The following is a 21,814-nucleotide window of genomic DNA, read 5'->3' as shown; positions in this document are numbered from 1 at the left end:
TATTGCCCTCTAAATATATGATTGATAGCTTTTGTTATAAACGATGCAATCTCTGTCTGATCTAATAGACACGATGTTACTGTAGAAGTAGAAGAGAATTCCTTTTTATCAATTTTTGTGTAGATTTGCTTCAAGTCCATGGGACCCCATTAGAGAAGAGATATGCATTGCAGACTTGCAGGTCCCTACAACTAGGTTTGACAAAATTATTAGTCAAGAAACATCTGAGCCCCATTGTTTTCTGATGTAACAGTTCCACAGGTGCTGTTTGAATTTATCAAGAGCTCTGTCCTAACTTTTATGTCTGATTGCAACGCGTTTTTTCTGCAGATGCATTGTAATTATTTTCTCTTTTGTCTCACTATCTTTGACCTTTAGTTTTGTTGTTTGAGCTAAGCAAATTGTTTTTTTTTTATGTCATTTGACTTTAAAGGTAGCCTTTCTTGGCAGTGATAGGGGCGAGAGTCGAAAGTGATTGACTCAATTATCATAGTCTTTACATCTGTTAACCATGCATATGGGTTGATCTGTTGAACCAGTCACCCCTACTAGATGGAAAACTTTTCATTCTTTCTCTTTTTGGATGATAAGAACTAGATGGAAGATTTCAAGATTCCGTAAGAGCAAATGAGCAATGTCTTATGCCTTCAGAAGAATTTCAGACAATTTTTATTGTATGTTAGTCAGTGTAATGTGTATCTTTCTTCTGACACCAGTTTGGTTTTCTGCACTATTTTATTAGGTCTGTCCTCAAAATAGGGGCGTTCAAAAACAATTCCAAGTCATCAAATGGAGGTTTTCCATTATGCTTTGTAATTAGATTTTTAGGTGCAAAAGAGTTGGTTTTAAAATTTGGAATGAATTTTTTGCCTTTGACCTGCCTTGGAGTAGCAGCTGCAGAGGATATTGCATAGATGGTGTTAATAAGTAATGTTTAATAAAGTGACAATAATCTGGTTAATAGTAACTCTAGAGAACTAATAAGTAATAACCATTACCACTCTGATCGAATCGGTTTAACATTTCAAAGTGAATACAAATCATTTGCGATTTGCCTCACTTTTTGTGTTTCATTTTATGTTCTACTAATTATAACTTAAAATGTATTCATTTGACTTTCCTTATAAATGTATCAAAGTTTAAAATAGAAAAAAAAAAAAAAAAAATTCATACCATAATTAGTGGAGTATAAAATAATATACAAAAAGTGGGACATAAGATTTGTATTCAATTTTACATTTCATGTACGTCCTATTATCTATTATTTTAAATGGAACAAGACGATTTTGTATGCATTTGTTTGGTAGATTTGATTTCTTATCATCTTATGTTCTCATTTTTGGATGGTTTGTCAACAACATTAAAATTTAGAACATCTTTCATTTCTATTTTGTTTTAATCTCCACCCAATAAAATCTCTCTCTCTCTCTCTCTCTCTCTCTCTGAATTGTAAGTCAAGTAAAATTTAGAAATCCAAGTTCTAAACTTTCACAAGATTCCTCCCATATTTCTTTAAAATTATAACAATGCTGTCAAAGGATCATGATTTAAAAAAAAGAAAAAAAGAAGAAAAAAGACTCCAGTAATTTGTATATTTCTTATAATTATTTTAGGATAAAAGGATGATTTCATGCCTTATATCAGATTATGTCACAAACAGATAAAAATATATAGTTGGTTTTTTTTTAATTATTGGGGAAGAATATGTATTCAACTAAAAGATAAGTGCTTTCTCAAAAAAAAAAAAAAACTAAAAGATAAGTGCTTCCTCAAAATAAAAAATAAAACTAAAAGATAAGTGGTCCTTCTACGCGACACATGTCTTTAGGGTCCCAGTCAAAAATCTGACACCTTTAAGGTCCCATTCAAAAATTTGATACAAAAAAGATAGACACCAAAGATATTCTCGAACTAGTGTATGTTGTGTTTTCATTCTATTGGCTAAAAAATCCGCCCACTGATTAACATTTCTTGGAATTGAATTTGGAAATTTCCTAGTCTCCTCAAAATTAGAACTATCTTTTGGAAATGTGCTCACGAAGGGGTCCCCACACGTTGCCTAATTTTTTCTCCATCTTCGATTGTGCTCTCGATGCAGAAAGGTGAAAACCATTTACCCATTTTAAGAGGCTACTTCAGGCAAAAATGTTTGAATTACTTTATATGATCAAATTCCTTCTCACATAGTTTAATTGAAAATTGAAAATTTTTTTTTTTTTTTTTTTAAGAAAAAGAACGCGGACTTTGATGCGATATGCCGATGACAAATTCTTTTTTACCAAAAACAACAAATCACATGTTTAAATACAACAAGAATCTGTCTCTTCAAATAAATAAATAAATAAATAAAAGGTAAAATTGTTTGTCAATTACTTCTCTTAAATTCTATAAAAGTTATAACTCTCCTTAATATTTTTTTTATTAAATGTCCATTAAATTACATCTTCTTTTTATATCTTTCGTAATTGCAAAATTTTCAAAAGATCAAAAATTATAGTTATGTCAATATTTAAAATTTTTAGTTTTTGTGATATAAAATTTGCATACAAAATAAGTGTATGAATCGAATAATAAATAACATATGATTGACATGAAGTTTGACATGCATGTTAACTATTAAGAACATAAAGAACATATAATCCAACAGTTATTATTTGAAATGTTGTAACTATTGACTATAAACTAGTTTGTAGCCAAACTTTATCATTCTATAAAAGTGGAAGCTTTATACACTAAATATGACTTTATATATACATGAAAATTTTTATAGTTTATTAATGTCTTCCCTAAAATTATTTACTATTTTAAACCTACCATATATAATTAGTAATTAGTAATTACCTTTCTAGTATGTTTGGATGGCAGGATTTGGGTGATTAAAATTTAAATACCTTATTTAGATAGTTTAAAAAAATATCAAGAATTTGGATTTAACAAATTTACAAAAGATTTTAAACTTTGAAATCCTTAAATTTGAAACAATTTATAAACTCATGGAAGTTTAGAAATCTTTAAAGACAAACTTCAATAAATTTTAAAATTTATAATTTCAAATTATCATAAATATAAAACGCATTCAAACAATGAATTTTAATATTTATATATTTGGAATCAAGGCATTCTAAAAGCATTATTTTAAATTCCAGATCTGAATTCAAATTCAAGTATTTAAACACAACTTTCAAGTTTTTGTTTTTGTTTTTGTTTTTTAAGAATCAAGTTTCTTAGCATATATAATCAGTGAACTACAAAACTAGTAATATTTTTCTTTGGTATAATTTATCTAAACATTGTTTATGAGGTTGATCTCATGGATGACCTCGGGACCTCGGGTGTGGGTGTGATCATACGTGATGATGGTGGAAGAGTGGTTGCAGCCCTTAGCAAAGCGCTGCCTTTGCACTACCCTGTTGTCTAGACAGAGCTCTTTGCCATGGAGCAGGGTGTTCTCTTGGCCTAGGAAATGACCCTTCCAAGGTCATCTTTGAATTAGATGCTATCTCAGTCATCTAGGCAATCTCCCAAGATTTATATGGCAACGAAACAAGTCATCTAATTCAAGGGATTCAGCTTGCGAAATCGTCTTTCTTAAGTTCCTCTTTTCATTACGTGAAAAGGGACTACAACAAGGCTGCCCATGAGCTTGCCCAGTTTGCCAAATGTAATCATGTCAGTAATGTCTGGAAGGGTGTTACTCCACCCTTTTTAGATCACCTAATTCAATCAGGTCTTGGTTGAATTTGTAGGCTTTGGCCCTGTTGTAATCCTTTTTTTGTGTCTGTGAAATTATACATTTTCTTATTGACCAAAAAAAAAATCAGAAAATTCTACTTGTCTTTAGTTAAAAATAAAAAAATAAAAAAAAATAAAAAAGATCTCACGGATGACGTTTACAACACAGGAGTTGGGGGGCCCATTAGGTCATATCACATTATCACCCAATAAAACTACTACAAAGCACAAATCCTAGGTGTGAATGTTTCCTTACCTTTTGACCGTTGACTTAGCCTCAAATTCAATAGTGAATTTTAGGTTATAAAATTTTGGCTTAAGACCCAAAGTTTGGAAATCTTTAAGGAATCGGCTTCAAACCAATTCCAGAAATCAATTTCCGGAAAATCACTGCGTTTGGCTGTCACGGAAAATATTATTTTCCGAAAATTGATTTCCTGTTGACCGAAATTTTCACCTTGACCACGGAAATGAATTTCTGCCTTCATTTTCACTTCAATTCATTTCCGTGGCTTGCAAAACGCTGAGAGAGAGAGAGAAAAAACAGAGAACACAACATGAGAGCGAGAGAGAAAGAACAAAAAAAAAAAACAATCGAAGAACACTGCGTTTCAACGAGCAAGATCACGAACCCCGATCCACGAACGAGATCGAAGCCAACGAGCGAGATCGAAGCCAACGAAGTGCGAGAGCTCCGATCGATCCAGCCACCCAGAGCTCCGATCGCGATCTCCGCTTCGATCTTCGCGCGATCGCGATGCGCCGATCGGAGAGATCGCGATCGCGCGAACGCGTCGATCGCGATCGCGCGAACGCGTCGATCGCGATCGCGATCGACGCATCGCGTCGCCGAGCGCGACGATCGCGATCGCGCCGACCGCTCCGATCACGATCGCGTCGATCGCGATCGACGCATCGCGCCGCCGAGCGCGATCGCGATCTCTCCGATCGCGAGCTCGCCTTCGTTTGTCCTGATTTGATGATTTTTTTCTGGGTTTTGTTTATGTTTTGATGAATAAATGATATTATATAATCGTTTGGTAACCAAGAAAATGTGAGAAAATGTGAAAATGTGTTTTCAATGCTATTTTCAAGAACACAAACAAACATCAGAAAATATTTTCCGAAACATTTTTGAAATGCAACCAAACACATGAAAACATTTTCCTTTCCGGAAAATAGCATTTTCGGAAAATATAATATTTTCCGGAAATACTTTTACACGAACCAAACACAGCCTAATTTTACGTCCTTACAAGTTTTAAAATTTGAGTTCTACCACTAAGGTATAAATAATGCTAGGATTACAATTTTTTACTATAATTTTTATCACAATTTGCTCACGTGACAAGTCGTGAATAATGAAATAAAAGTGATAGATCTACAACTCTATCATTTACAACTTGCCATATGAGTAAATTGTAGCAAAATTTGTGATCTTAGCATTCCTAAGGTATATTTTGTTTGTATTAGCAATCCCTCCGTCCATATTTTTCACTAAGTGTCACATAAATTTGTTACGTGTATTTAGTTCATCTAATAAAATCATGTCATGCCATTTTTTAAATGAAAATAATGCGGCATCATTTTACCCAAAAAAAAAAAAATTGCTTTATTTTTCTTAGTTGTTTATTTAATGAGTTGTGTTGTGTCAATCTACTTAATAAACGAGTTGTGTTAAAATTAAGGGGAGTTAACATGATTATTAAACAGATTGGGTCATGTTGATCTATGTATTTGAATACCAACATTAAAAAATAAAATAAAAGTATTTAAATACCTTTACCTTGATATGATAGCGCATGATTCGTTAACACAAAATGTCACCCCTAATCAGAACATTATACATAATCTTTGCTTTTATTATAACAATCAATGAAAAATATGTGTAATACTTAAAGTAGTATTTTTTTTTTTTTTTTTGAGAAACTACTTAAAGTAGTCTTGGAGTAGTGTTTCAGGGATGAGCCTCATGTATCATGTATGGGTCTAACCACCTTAAAAAAACTAGGGGGAGAGAGAGAGAGTTCCAAACCGTTGGATTGGAATACCAAAAATAGTGGTCCCACGTTAAATACCAGGTGTTGGTGTCTTCTTGGAGGAGTCCTCAGACACAACTGTAGGAACTCATGGACTGACCAATCAAAGCCACCCACGTGTCAATAGATAAATAGACGTTGAAGGAAGAAACTGTAGAAAGAAAGAGAAAATTACAAAAAGCGAGTTTTTAATTTTGTCTATTTTTCTGAGGTCCCATTCGTTCCTTGGGCTTTGCTTCGTTGTCACCATCATCAAAATTCACACACACCCAAACCCATTTTTAGAGAGAGAGAGAGAGAGAGAGAGAGAGAGGTATGGAGAATGATGTGGTTAAGGTTGAGGTGAGGAGAGAAGAGGAGAAGGACAAGGTGGGAACCATGGCTAAGGAGGAGGAGGAGGTGGGGTCCAGCCTGACCATGGAGAGGGTGGCTGCGGCTAAGCAGTATATAGAGAGTCACTACAAGGCTCAGATGAAGCACATCCAAGAACGCAAGGAGAGGTAACTCTAGACAATGGGTTTGTGATAATTTGCTTTATTTTCGAACATGAAACTGATAGTTTGGTTGATTTTGGAACATGGGTTTTTTCTTTTTCTTTTTTTGTGGTTGGAGTGATTGTCATATGTTATGTTTTTGTGGGCTAGAGCAATTATTTTATGTGCTTAGCCAAAAAAAAGAGAGACGGTGGGTTTAATCTTGGCATGTTATAAGAAATAAGAGATGGGGGTTGTGTGTTTTTTTTGTTTTGTTTTGTTTTATGGCTTTGGATTTTTGATTGGTAAAAGGGGGCATGGGTTTATAAGGAAATTATGAATTAATGTGTTTTGGCTGTTGTTGGGTAGAAGTGGGGACCACATTAATTTAAGTAATAGGCAAATTACATGTCTGAAGTGGGACTTTGAATGTTAAACGTCTGCATTTTGTGATTTTGCGTATTCAAACTGTCTAAAAGCTCTAGGAATATGGATGCTAATGGATATTTTGAAAGAAAGTTAGAAGGAATGTATTTTTTAGCTGTATATTAATGGTTCTGAATCCCATTACGTAATTATCAGCTAGTCTTTATTCAGAAAAAGTTCTGTAAAGGGTTTGTCATAATTTAATTAATTAAAATGTAATTAATGAAGTGTAATGGCGAACAAATTGAGTAACTGCAAAAAGATTTTTTTTTTATTTAATTTTTTTAATTTTTTTAAAAGGTTAAATAGTTTTGAGTTTTGGCTTGGTAAACGAGCCTCTTTGTTTTAACAACATATGAAATACACGCAGAATGACTAAAAGCATAAGATGCAAGCTTCATGCCTTGTATCTCAAAGAACAAGGCACATTTGTCATAGGTTCCAAAAACTTATAGGTGTGGGCTTTGGGGAATTCAAGTATCTATTCTATAATTGTTTACCATTGTTATCTTCTTGCCATCACGTATAACCCTCATGCCTCATTTCCAAACTCTCTCATGCTTGCTAGGAAATTTATTTGTTGGCTATACTTGTGTTCTTGCTTCATAAATGTGCATGTGCACATATGCACATGTACACAGACTGGCATTGCATTGCAAACCTTGTGATTTCTTTGTCTATGCTTAAATTTTTTGGTCCTTGTTTTCTAAGCAAAACTAGTATTTATTAGATGATGAACTTTACAGTTTAATGTTTGATCTTAGTATGTTTCCTATCTTGATTTTATTATTTACAGGCGCTCAGTGCTGGAAAGGAAGTTAGCATCTTCGGATGTTTCAGAAGAGGAGCAAGTCAATATACTGAAGGAATTGGAGCGTAAAGAGACTGAGTACATGCGACTTAAACGGCACAAGATATGTGTGGATGACTTTGACCTTCTGACCATCATTGGGAGAGGGGCCTTTGGAGAGGTTAGAGATGTGGATATTTTATAAACTATATACAAGCTTCATTGTGAAGATTTTTGTTATTATTTTCTTTAACATTGTAGCAGTACCAAATTATTAATATTATTAATTATATATATATATATATATAACAAAAAAAAAAGCATTGCTAAGATATTAATTCTCAGTGTTAAGCTTGGTTCATATCTGGGAATTATTGTGTTAAACTCAGATGGTCATGGTGTCTAAAATTACTTAAATTGTACATTTTATATATATTAAAATTATTTTAGAAATAATATTAATTGTTCATTAATCAATCCCACACAAGAAATCAAAGTAAATTTTAAGGTAATAATTTACAGGAGTGGAAATCTTTATACACCACTAGTGAAGGAAAATCTGAAGGGAAATGAAGTTGGAGGTGGAGGCAGCCATGGTGGGAGTCTTGTGGTGGTGACAGTTGAGGGTGGAGTACTGGTGGTGATGAAGGTATTGTCAAAGATATTTTTGATGATAGTGATGTGTTGGTGCTAATCTTGGTGGTAATACAGTTGAGGCAGTAGTGATGGCATTAATAAAAGTGGCAATTATGGCATAAGTGAAGGTGGGCTGACCAATCATTGGAAGCTATGGTGATCCAGGAGTAGACACATCTTGGCACTTGTCAGTTGAGGCATGATGTTGGTGGATGATTTGGAAGGGTTTGGTGGTGGTGGTGGTGCTCACAATAGGTAGTACTGGCTTATGGAGGTGGTGGTGGTGGTGTGTGTGACAGCACTATAGATCAAGGTGAAGGCTGTGGTGTTTAATTTGCTAGAAGAGTTTGGGTGAAAGAAGAGGTTAAGGAACCAAACTTTTAATCGAGATGGGTAATTCATTGAACTTGGGCTGAAGTAGTCCCAACATATAGTGGAAAAAGGAGTAAATTCCTATCCTTGGTGAGGATATAAATGTTTCCTGGAAGTGGAATTCCAATTTTATAACTGGAAAGCTCCTTTGTGCTTAATGTGTGTCTTTAGAGAGAAAAAAATGCTTGTTGCTTTGTGAGAAAAGAGTTGCACTCAATGAAGTTGAAGTTCTTATTTTTGAAGACCTTATGAATGGACTTCAACCTCTTATTCGTTTTCAATTGTGGATTTCCTAGAATTCTTGGATACCATGAACTTTTGTTAACCTTTAATGTATATTGTATTTTATTTTGTATACGTCCCATGTACTAGGGTTGCTGCACTCTTTTTGCGCTTTTCTTTCCAATAAATTTTTACTTACAAAAGAAACATATAACCAACAATGGATTCCATTGAGCTTGCAGGATTTCAGTATCATTTTATGGGATTTTTTTCCCAATAAGAAAATGACTCCCATGAAAAAGATCAGGACTTCTTATTTAAACTTGAGAAAAAAGCTCCACTAGCTTAGGTAGTAAGAATTGACAAATTATTTTCTCTCTATTTTAAGTTACAATTTGACTGGTGAAAAAAGAAAAAATTGTGGTGACTAAATGACAAACTGTTTACTGTAGTTCTTGATAGGATATCCAAATTTTTCTTCAGGTATTTAGTTCAATGTTTTCCTGTTATCTTGTTTTTTCTGAGTACATTTCAACTGCCTTGTTTTTGGTTTGAATATGCTATTATGCTGGTTATTTGATTATTTGTCCTGGGGAGGTTTCGTACATTTTTGTTTGATGCTTATACATGACTATTTTACAGGTTAGACTGTGTCGAGAGAAGAAATCAGGCAACATCTATGCCATGAAGAAGTTAAAGAAGTCAGAAATGCTTAGCAGGGGACAGGTGAGATCTGGTATTATTAAAAGTTTAATTTAATATAGGTAATAAAGTTTTATTGAAAAAAGAAGAAGTTTTAAATTCTTTTAAAAGGTGCTATTAAACTTCAATGTAATACTCTTTATACTATTCTTCCACTAAATATATATAAGACCTTCTTGTTATTCTCCAAACTTTAACTGTATCTTTTCCTTCCTACTGTTAAATTTACCAGATGAAACGTTTGTTCTGTATTTCTTCTACTCTTGTAACTTTCTTGAGTGCCTTGGAATAGAATTTTGAGTTCTATAAAGCTCTAAATAATGGCCTTTCTAAAATTCTCTTGGTGATCTTAGAGATAGTTGAACTGTCCAAATGGTCCCTTCTCTGTAAAATGTGGAGTTGTCAAAAAAACAGACCTGGCAAAGGGTCTGTTTTTCTTTCTGTTTCACTTGCTTTTTATATACATGCTTTCTAGGAGAGAAAAAAGGATTGTAATTTACTACATACATTAGAACTAGTGGTTATTATGAGATATAACTCTCTTTTTCAATGTCAATAATTAGCTTGTTCTCTCAAATTTAGAAGAAATAGTAGAATTCATGAAAATTTAAGGTGCCATCTAATCTTTTAGGTACTGCTTTTCTGCTGTAAAGTGGGTGTATGATTTTTTCATATTGAGAAGTGATAACATTTGATTTCAAGAATCAGTATCATTAATACTCAATAATTCAACATTTAAGCAGCTTCCTTATGCAACAAATATGGTTTTCTTGTATTTTTGTCAAATAATCAAAGAGTAGTTTTTCAATGTTTCCCTAATTACTTCAAATTATCTTCACATATTACTGGCATAATTTGTTCATGCTCACTGATTGTCTATTCACAATGTAGGTTGAACATGTTAGAGCTGAAAGAAATTTGCTTGCAGAAGTTGCCAGTCACTTCATTGTGAAACTCTACTATTCCTTTCAAGATGCTGAATTCTTGTATCTAATTATGGAATATCTTCCTGGTGGTGACATGATGACTTTGCTCATGAGAGAAGAAACTTTGACTGAAATTGTTGCTAGATTTTACATTGCTCAAAGTGTTCTGGCCATAGAGTCTATTCATAAACATAACTATGTTCACAGGTCGGTATATTTTGGTGACATTTTACCAAGTTGTAAGGAAATTGAGAGTTTTTCTTTCAAGCAATAAAAGATAAGCCAATGGAGAGTCTAATTTGGTATATCTGTGACTTACTCTTTGCATATTTAACCATGATTGTTACAGAGATATAAAACCTGACAACCTCTTGTTGGATAAATATGGTCACATGAAGCTCTCTGATTTTGGCCTCTGCAAGCCTCTTGACTGCTCCAATTTATCTTCTATAAATGAAAATGAAGTCCTGGATGATGAGAACTTGAATGATACAATGGATATTGATGGATGCTTTTCAGATACTAAAACTGGGAGACGGTGGAAAAGCCCCCTTGAACAACTTCAGCATTGGCAGATGAACAGGAGGACATTGGTAGGGAAATATCCATTTTTTAGTGTCTTACTGATGTGGCATTTCACTATATTCTGTACTCAATTATGCGCAGACAAAAATGCTTGCAATTTCAATTTTAACAATTTCTAGATACAATATTTAATATCAGAAGAAGAATAACAATTGCATATGCATGAGCAACTGTGGCCCAATGAAGTGTTTTTTATATAAGACAAACAATATGGTTTTAGTGGGGCATGAAACATAGTGACCTTGGGACGCTTTGTATCTACCCACAAAAACTTGGTCATACTGGTTATTTCCAATGCTTTACCACCCAGAACACTATTTATCGTCTGGGCCATTGGATTAGTTCATAACCCATTGAAGATCTAATTGTATCTGTTGATTAATGAGGAATAATGTTCTTAAAGGTCCTTACATTCATGCTTTCTTATACATATGTTTTTTGTTTTAATTACAGGCTTATTCAACAGTCGGCACTCCAGATTATATTGCTCCGGAAGTATTGCTAAAGAAAGGATATGGTGTGGAGTGTGACTGGTCAGTTTATTTATAAAAAATGACTTACTTTCTTGAATTTCATGCAATGTGATTGGTTTCTGTCCATTTTGTGGGTGTTAAAATTTTGTTCTCATGTTATTAAGTGAATGCAATAGTTATTCTGTTTCACTTCACAATGCTGTGTTATTGAGTTGCAATAGTAGTTGAAAAATGGTAGGATAAACATTATGATTTGTCAGTATAGGTATGTTGTAAGAAGCAAAACAGATTTAATTGGATTTGGACTATTTTTTCTTGGGATGCACCTATTATAAAACGGAGTATAAATAGCAATTAGGCCCTGTTTGGTTGGGAGGATGGAGAGTATAGAGAGGATCACAACATTGGAGGAAAGAAAAGAGTTCTTTTCCTTCATGCGTGTTGGTAGATAGAAAATAAATATTGTAGAAAAATAAGAAGATAGAAAATGTAGTTTGTATGAATTTACTGCTATGCTCTTATTACATAAGTGTAGTTTTTCCATTAGTATATAAGAATTAAGAACTAATCTTTTCCATTAAAATAATATGAATAGCTAAATTAGTTTAAGATTCATTCTTTACCCATCCATTTTGTTTCTAAAAATAAAAAGGAAACCACGATCTTTACCCTGCTAACCATTTTTTATCTTGCTTGTAATTATCATTTGTTTACAAATAATAATCCGCACTTAAAACATGATCTTACATTGCCTTTGCCAATTATCTCTTCTCATTTGTTATTTCAATATCTATCTCAATTGTCAATGTTGGAAAGAATTTTATGTAATTTATATGATCTTCAACAATAATTAAAATTTACTTATTGTAACTATAAAAAAATACCCAAGAACCTGGCACATCTCCCATACAAGAAAACTCTCATGTGTTGGATAAAACCAAAAACAAGTAAACAACCAATGGCAACTTCTCAATCACAGCACCTCTCCCAACCTCATATTATTCATATTATCAACAAATTAAATAAAGAAACCAACCCAAAAAAAAAAAAAACTCTCTGTGAAACAGAAATACAATATGGCCATGGCACCATTTCTTTCAAAAGGCTGATTTTGGCTTAATGTGGGGGCATGAAGTCGGCTCACCATTCTATGGCCCCATCTCTGCCTAATGGATCCAGGTTTAGAGTGCAACCCATTTTTCAGGTGTTTCCAATTCGGATTGGGCTTCTGGTTTTGCTCTGCCTCAAATGAGACTATACAGTGATTTTTTGAGTCTGAGAAGAAGGATCAGCAACACGACTAAGTTTTCTGCTACATTATTAGCAATGGATCTTATGAGGGGAAAAAAAAAAGGGTTTTTGGTGAGACAGGTGTTTGGCAACGGTAATCTGGATATGGGTAAAAGCATCATTTAAATTTCTTTCCCCATTTTCCATCATCTTTTCTCCACCTATTTGGTCAAATTTGTATTGGTGGGCCCATGTGGAAAATTCCTGGCCAAACCCTCCCTTTCTTCCCTATTTTCAACCCAATTAAGCAGTTGAAAAAGGCAATCTCTCCTTAGTTTTCTTTCCTCCCATTCTATCCTCCCAATTTTATCTGAATCAAACATAACCTAAAGTTTAAAATGTTGTATATATAGGTATATACAAGGATAGGTTGTAATAATGATGGTTGAGTTTGGAGAATATGGTTTTATAAAGTGAAAATTCAAGTTCTGGAATTTTCTAAGTGAAAATTTAAAATCTGAATTTTCTGGAATTTTCTAGAATTTTCTGGCGACTATTGAGAAAGATTGAAGAGGTTTCAATCTTTGTTAACCGCTTTATGAAAAGGTAACTAACTCTCCACACGTGCCTTTTCATGAAACATAACGAGATTTCAATCTTTGTTAACCGCTTTATGAAAAAATAACTAACTCTCCATACGTGTTTTTTCATAAAACATAACGAGATTTTATGAAATAACTAACTCTCCATACGTGCCTTTTCATGAAACATAACCCTATGGGTATAAGTAGAGGCTTATGTTCTCTTGAAAAACTAACTTCACAAAATCAAAACTGGAGAGAAACACAAGAAATCCTGTGGTCATTCTCCAGAATTGCTATCTGTAGAACCCAACAACTTGGTTGTATCCTGAAGACAAATTTGCGATAAGTAGCAACAAAAGTGTGGGGGGCAAAAATTGTCTAAGGAAAATGATATAGTCCCTCCAAGTTATCTATTTTCCTTTGTCTTTTTCGTTAATCTTATTCTTCCATTATTACTTTGTGTAATATTCCCAACATAAAATGTCCAAAAACAAAGTCATGTTTTCAAAAGAGTTTTTTAAATTATGCCAAAATAAATCTGATTTGTGGAAATTTGGCATTTGAAACCATCTAGTTTGATGTATGCAAAAGCACTAGAAGAACATAAGATGGGATTGAGAGTATTGCAGAATTAGTTTGGGTTCTTGGGCTCTATACCTTAAATTTTGTTTAGTTCTAAGATGTTTCCTGCACTTTTTAAAAAGAATTGGATAATGCAATCACATTTTTTTTAGTGAAAAGATCGTTTATGGTTGCTTTTGCTTTGGAGGTTGAAGATGGCTCTTCTATATCATTATAGGGACAAATTATTGTGAAGTATAGAGGAATACTCACACACTTACAGATGGAGATTTAAGTAATACCTTTTTTTTTTGACGAGTAAACTAGTGTTGTTCCTTGTTTAAGCCTTCCCTGAATTCTTATCTAGTTGCCTGGTTGCAGGTGGTCGCTTGGTGCAATAATGTATGAGATGCTGGTTGGCTATCCCCCATTTTATTCCGATGATCCAGTAACAGCTTGCAGAAAGGTTAATTTGCCAAAAGCACTTGTTTTGACTTTAACTTTTCAGCTGAAACATATGATGTCTAATTAGCTTGTAGGTTATCCTATTTGATATGCCTTACTTATTTTTGCCTCTTGCTTTATTCTGACGGGAAATTATTGTGTACTTCCAGAGTACCATAAATGCCTCACATGAATGGTGGGTTTCACTAATTAAATTCATGATGAGACCCACTATTCATGTGAGAGGAGGGAGTACGTATTTATAGTACTCCGGAAGTACTTAATAATTTTCCTATTCTGACATGTTTTATTTATTTATTAATTTAATGCCTCCTTTTGTATTTTTCAGTCCTAAGGCTGGGCTAGCCATTGACCATGAGTCCTCTCCCTACCCTAATCTCCTCTCCTCTTTGAAGGAAAAAATAAAATCTAATAAATGTAGAACACTTGTGTTCTAGCATCTAGTATTATTGCAAAAGATTAAGCTAATAGAAAATCGTGAATTTAATCATTCATCAATTCTTTTAATAATATTAAAGTGCTTATTATCACGTTGAGATGGATTTATATAGTTTTTCTTGGATATAATTAATTATAATTTATTATAAATAAATAGCTATTTTTTCTTTTCCGTCCCTTGGAAGGCCATTGGCTATGGGCTACACAATGAGAGGTGGTTTTTCTCCCTTTTAAATCCCTTTGGTGGGTTGGATTTGAAGATCTCTGGTGTGACACCAAAGACTTTTAATTTCTCAACCTTAGCATCAAAAATTGGACTTTGGAATTTACATGAAGCCTAGTGAAGATTTAACTTTCTATAATAATGTACTGCGCTATAAATTGATGTTTCAGGAGAAGGTGCTTTTGTTCCTTTTTATCAATGTTTCTTTTGTTAGAGGTGAATAAACAACTTGCCTGGTTCATTAATATGTAGAGTACAATCATATGGGGAAGGGAAAGGAACATGACCCCTTCAAACTCAAGACAAGACAAAATGGGCATGAGGAACTAAATTTAAACTTCAAAGAAATTGCATTATTAGCAACACAACATAGTGGAGTTTTGGTAGATGTGAATCATAGAGTTACTTAAGAAAATCATTGATTAGATATTTTCCCACATTTCCTTTTTTGTGGTCATTTTGTCTTTCCCCTAGTCCTTATTAAGTCATTCTCTATTAATTATTGTAAAGTTTGTAACATATTCCTATTTCTGTTGTTAATTGTTTAAAGTTAAGTTATATGTGATGAGTTCCTTGACATATTGCTTAATATATGTTAGATTGTGCACTGGAAACATCATTTAAAATTTCCAGATGAGGCAAGATTGACACCTGAAGCAAAGGATCTGATCTGTAGATTGCTTTGTGATGTTGAACATAGGCTTGGCACTGGAGGGGCAGACCAAATTAAAGTGTGCTCTCTCTCTCTCACTCTATTATATTTAAAACTTTTCATTCTAATATTGTTCTAACTTGTAAAAAAAAAATTCAATGGTACCTTTACCAGGCTCATCCCTGGTTCAAAGATGTGGTATGGGACAAACTCTATGAAATGGAGGCAGCATTTAAGCCAGAGGTCAATGGGGAACTTGATACACAAAATTTTATGAAATTCGATGAGGTAATGTGTCACAAATTCATCCTTCATCATTGGGAAGAGACCATTGGTTGTGTAGTTGTGTTTGACTTTCAATTGAATTGTTGAATGCAATAGTTTCTTGTAGCTCTGTTTGTTTCAACAATGATGTTTTCTAGAAAATAAGTCATTTTCCAAGAATCATTTTCAATAAAACTATCTCATTTTTCAATGTTTGGTAGTACCTTTAAATGAGTTGAAAAACAACCTCCTAACTTCCCTTATTTAGTTTGCTGATAGAGTTGTTTTCCAAAAAAATTTAGTGGACAACAATCTCTAAAAATAAGCCATACTTTTTACGTTGACCAAAGACAGTTTTCTTTTGACTTATCTTTTTTTTACACTACTAAACACTGGAAAACACAGAAAACTATCTTTACACAAGGTTTTTCATTGAAACAAACGAAGCGTAGTTATGTGTTAAATGAGATAAGGCCTTTTCCATTATTGATCATAAAAAGGAAATCACTATTCTTTTTGCTGTCTCCATAATCAGTAGTCACACAAGGAGTTGACATTCTACTTTTGAGTAGATTTGATTTTATTGTTATTATTTTTTTAAATTTTATTAAGATAAGGATTCTTTACAGAGGTATTGAGGTAATGAAGCTTCTTTCTTTCTTTCTTTCTAAATGAGAATTTTTTTTTTTTTTTTTTCATATAAAATTTTAAACCTAGCTATATATATATATATATAAAAGCAGAGACCTCATGCGGAAGAGCACGAGGTTCTACCAAGTGGCGCATTCTATGCAAAAAGAATTGAAATATTCTCAAGTGCCACATCAGAGATAAGAACAAATTAAATATTGACTTTTTGTTTTATTTGGTTCAATGTTTCAAGACTTTTCTAATTAAAAAATAAATATTCTTTGTGTCATTTGGTTCAATGTTTCAAGACTTTTTATCCCTCACATATACACACAAAACTCTTTTGCATTTTAATTCACCATTTTAATCTCTTGCACTTCTACCCCTTTAGGGCCCGATTGGTAAGAGGATTTTTGTTTTTGTTTTTAAAACAGTATAAAAACAATTTAAAAAAAAAATTGAACTTGAAACTAGTTTTCAGATAATAATTTTTATATTTTACGTGTTTGGCTCCCACTTTTAAGAACAATTTTCAAAATACTAAAAACAAAAAATAATTTCTATTTTTGAGATTTATTTATTTATTTTTAAATATTTACAAAAAATAATGTGTAAAATCTGTAGATTACTTTTTTTTGGGTGGATAATGATAATGGAATAGAGCTGATCAATTTTTTTTTTTTAATGATAAGTTTCAAATTTGAAGTGTAGGAATTCTTTTTGTGTTAAAATAAGTCTCTTAATTTAAGAGATAAAAGAGTTTGGACAAATATGTGGGGTCCATTGTTTTTAATTTATTTCCAACTATGTCATTAAAAATATTTTTTGTATCCTAAAAATACCCCTTTAGCTGTTTTCAAAATCATGTTCTAAATTAGGAAAATAGGATACAAGTTTTTGAAAACTGTATTTAGAAAATATTAGCCAAACAATAAATTCAAGTGTGGGACTCACCATTTTATGGATTGCAGAGCAAAAAATTATATTTAAATACTCTTACCAAATAGACCCTTATATATACCTACTCATTGCCCTTCATGCCATCCCGTGTCAAATACACACAAACCAAAAACGATGTTATTTACCTTAAATGTTTCAACAACACTTACCTAGCTCTAACGTTGTTGTTTTATCTAATCCTAACTTGTATGAGTTGGCTATAACCAAGGAAGGAGGGTTGCATTTTATATTGAGTGACAATGGCAATTACGATTTTGATGTTAAGGTTGGATTTTGTAGATTTGTGGGTTTTGTAAATAATGTTATTGACTGTGGGTGTTTGGTATGTGTATTTTGTTTTAGAATTAAGGAGAAAGAGAAATATACATTCTATATCAACTTTTATTCTATAACATTCCTCCAAAGTTTTTTTTTTTTTTTTACTTCAATTGAATAATTATAATGAATATGTGTGTGCAATTTATAATTGTTTCTTTTTATGATGAACTCATTTTTAATAAATTTCTATAACAATTATGCTATAGTATATATACAACATTCTCCAAAATCATCTTACATAACACATTACAACATTATCCGTGCATCACACTGGTAACTTACTAGTATGTTTAAAATTTAGGACCAGGGTGCATGCTGGTTGGGTACTTAATGGATTTGGTATTTGAACTCTATAATTAAGCTTTACATGATAAAAAATATCTTGTTATCATCCTTCTAAGAGTAATTTTTAAGTGATTAAATTCACCATTTCTTTTTAGATTAAGTTTTTGGACGGTAGTTTATAATATCAAAGCAGGCAGTCTTGAGTTTGAACCATGCCTTTGCTCTACTTCCCATTTAAAAGGTAAAAAATTCCATGTGTTAGGTGCCACTTATAGAGGGGAAGTTTGTGCCCAAATGTGAGGGGGAGTGCAAGAATAATGTTTAAGTGATTCACTTTTTTTATTCACTTAAGCTTTTGGAACAAGAGGGGTAGTTTATCAATCCTTTTTGTTTGCAGGCTTTTTTATAAAAAAAAAAAAAATTGTCACTAAGTTTATGATATTTGATTGCAATCTTTCTTCTATTTAAATGGATCTTTCTAGATCTTTGCTTATGTTCAGTATGATGCCTTTTGTACCATGGCCATGACAAAAATTTTAATTGTGGCATAGGTGAAAAATCCAACACCATCAAGAGCTGGATCCGGACCTATGAGGAAGGTATGCAATCTTTTGCACAAAAGGACGATAAAATCCTATTGGCAAATATAAAATAACTTATACATGTGCTTGTTAAGTATTTCTTGATTTAAATAAAAAACCAAAACAAGAGATAAAATGTGCTTCAGCCAATGACGGACAGTCATTAGACTTTTTAGGCATGGGAGTGAGGGTGAGTTTGAATAAATAGATAAATAAAAGAGTACCAGGAAGTTAATGAAAAGGAAAGCGTGGAAATATAAACCCAACAAGGTTCTCTAGTCATTCCAACTATGTTGTCCAAACATCATGAACATGTAAGGTAAGGATGCACTATCTTATGAAATTAGATGGCCCCATTCTGTGTGACAGTGTTTTATATGGTAATAGCCCATCCATGTAAATGGAACAAAGCATAGCCATGCTATTACTTATGACAAGAACTTGAAACGGTGCTAATAGAACCTAAAATTGATTCCATAAAATTAGTTTGGTGTGGTCCCCATTTTGTGAAATTGCCTTATTCAAATATTGGCTCAAATGTTACCTTATATAGATTTCCTTTTGGCGTTATGTTCTCCTTATATACGGTAGATATATTGGTGAAAAGAACCCATTCTTCTTCAAGAGAAAGAGGGTGGGGGTGGAGGGGGGAGTGAGAGAGAGAAGAATAAGACATATACAATTAGTGTGCAGCATGGGGGCATGGAATTTTGGTCTAAAGCTGTAAACCATCTGTTCTTATTTGGTGGACATATATTCAGCCCTTAAGCTCCAGTGCATCTCTTCCTCAGGCTACATCATAACTTTGTCACTAACGTTGCCTATCTGCGTAGGAACCTTTTTTGGCCAGTATATGCATAACATATAAGAGTCATGCTTACTTGAATATGTTCTGATTTAATGCTTTTGTGTACTTATCATTAGGCATCTTATTATTGTGCTATGACTTTGTTGGCAGATGCATTTGACTCCTAAAGATCTTAATTTTGTTGGCTATACATACAAGAACTTTGATGCTGTCAAAGGGTTGCATAATACTTTTGGTATGGTAAATTCGTTCTAGTTGAGTATAAATTTCTCTTTCTTTTCTTTTTCCCTTCTTGATAAAACAAAGCTATTAGCGAAATTATATCATGATACTGCATTGCTACCTTTTTAACTTGGTGGTCACATTTTTCTTTCAAGTATGATTAACTAATTTTAAATCATTTTCTGCTTATACGATGCTTGTGCACTGCCCATGAGACAGAAGCTATTAAATTATAAGCTTATCTAATATGCTCAACATTTAGCAGTCTTATACATTTAGCATGCGTTTGGTTGTTTCTCCAAAAAAAAAAAGTGTGTATGTGTTTTACTAATTGTTATTTGCTGAAAGTACAGTATAAAAGGAGGGGGAATTTTTTTTTGCGTGTGGGGCCTGCCAAAATAAGCACACAAAGGTGGCTTTTGTGGGGCTTGCCAAACTTGTAATGTTTGAAACAAGGACATTAATTCACTGTGTTATTATACCTTAAATTTTAACTGACAAGGTTAAAGATGCTTGTATATTGGCTTAGAATGGTGCATGCTTGGATTATCAATTTTTCTTCAATTAAGTTAGTACTTGACATCCCCATCTTGGTTAAGATCTGTACCTGGTTTTTCAAATGAAATCCTTTTCTGATAATATCAACAATAGCAAGTGTCAAATATAAATGATATTGTAACCTGTACTTCACTTTGTAAACAATCCAAACTCTCTAATTTTGGTAGACCTGCTTGTGTATTTAGCCTTCTCTGTCATAGCCAACAAGAAGATTTTCAATTAATTTCATGATTGCAGATTTGAAGAGGAGCACATCACCAAAGCGGACATCAACTGACTCTTTCCTCAGTAATAGATCCTAGTCCAGTGCTAGCATTGTTGAGTGTGCTTTTTGTATATCATATCTAGTAGTAATTTTCTAATGGATAATATTCCTTGCTAGGTGACTCTGCAGTGGACTTCTCTGCTGCTGACGACTTGGATGCAAAGCTGCTTGCAGCATCTGGGGATTCCATGTCACAGTGAAGAGTAACTGACCCTCACCATGTAAAAGAAAAAACATCTTGATTCTTGTGGAATAGATGGACAGGCCCTCTTATGAAGATGGTGGGTATATCTGCTTACTTTTCAGTCAGGTTTTGCTCTATTCTGCATTATCAATGAGTTAACTGGCACAATGTTGCAGGACTTCTAAGTGTACAGTAATGTTGAGGAACTTGAAGAATACCCTTCGATGGGTTGGTTGGTAGCATTAGTAGTAGTTATAATTGGAAAGTTTTTGTATCAAGTAGGAATCTTGAAATCATGTTCAGGTCCTGACTACCCAGGTTGGCGGACTATGCCTTCTCTTGCGGCAGTTTCTGGCGCCTTTTTTCTTTTCTTTTTAAGTTTTGTTCTACTTCATTGTAGTCTAGGAGCCTGTAAAATGCTTTATGGGTGTATTGAAGATAAACATTCTGAATCTGAAAACTGGTATTGTATAAAGGACAGCCTAGGGCTCTGGTGAGCAGATATGAAATCAAGTTTTTACTTCCAAAAATTGAATAATAATGTCTTTAACTCTTGAAATGGACAAATGTCTTTTATCTGTAAGCAATATTTGGCATACCCTAAAAAATTAGTAATATGTAGGGGTGATCTACTGTTTCTCATAGAAATTTGTTTTCAAATAAATAGCATTTTCATATCTTTCACTTCTTTGAACCTAGGCAACCCTGGGGCAACTAAGTAGGGGTGTGTAGCCAACCCACCTACCCACCAAAATAGACCTGATCCATCCCAATCCACTGGGTTGGTTCTGTTTTTAGGGGTTGGTGGGTTGGGTTAGATTGTGAATTTTTTTTTTGCAATTGGTCGAGTTGGGTTTGAGTCATAAGATTTACAAATCCGCTTAACTTGACCTGACTCACTTATATTTAATATATTTTAAAATTTTAAATAATATATTATACAATTTTGTTATTTACTTTTTGGCTTCTCTTCCTAAATAAAACCCAAACCTTGAGTTCTCTTCATTTCAATCTCCATCTTATCTCACATGTTAGCTTGAACTTTGAATCACGGTTAAAATTTAAAATAGTTTTGTTGTAGTGTTGTTCTAATATTCAATTTAATAATAATAATAGTAATTAAAAAAAATTGTACAACCCATGTCTAATCTGATCCATGTGAGTTGGGTTAAGTTTGATTATTTTTAACCCACTATTAGGTTGAAATAAC

At 33.1% G+C, this 21,814-nt stretch overlaps 1 protein-coding gene across 1 annotated transcript; it reads left to right on the top strand.

Annotated features, from left to right (window-relative positions):
- Positions 1-5,970: 5,970 nt before the first annotated feature.
- On the top strand, positions 5,971-21,171 carry LOC126714186 (uncharacterized). Its single transcript, XM_050414217.1, has 14 exons — positions 5,971-6,271; positions 7,467-7,641; positions 9,333-9,416; positions 10,284-10,525; positions 10,668-10,911; positions 11,357-11,436; positions 14,133-14,217; positions 15,477-15,608; positions 15,704-15,817; positions 18,538-18,585; positions 19,526-19,610; positions 20,393-20,443; positions 20,538-20,701; positions 20,781-21,171. Exons 1-13 carry the CDS (start codon positions 6,087-6,089, stop codon positions 20,618-20,620), a joined length of 1,608 nt encoding a protein of 535 aa, XP_050270174.1. The 5' UTR covers positions 5,971-6,086; the 3' UTR covers positions 20,621-20,701; positions 20,781-21,171.
- Positions 21,172-21,814: the final 643 nt, after the last annotated feature.

This window comes from Quercus robur, chromosome 2 (genome assembly GCF_932294415.1).
Source record: "Quercus robur chromosome 2, dhQueRobu3.1, whole genome shotgun sequence".
In the NCBI taxonomy this organism is placed as follows: Eukaryota; Viridiplantae; Streptophyta; class Magnoliopsida; order Fagales; family Fagaceae; genus Quercus; species Quercus robur.
This window is presented reverse-complemented; position numbering and strand designations above follow the sequence as displayed.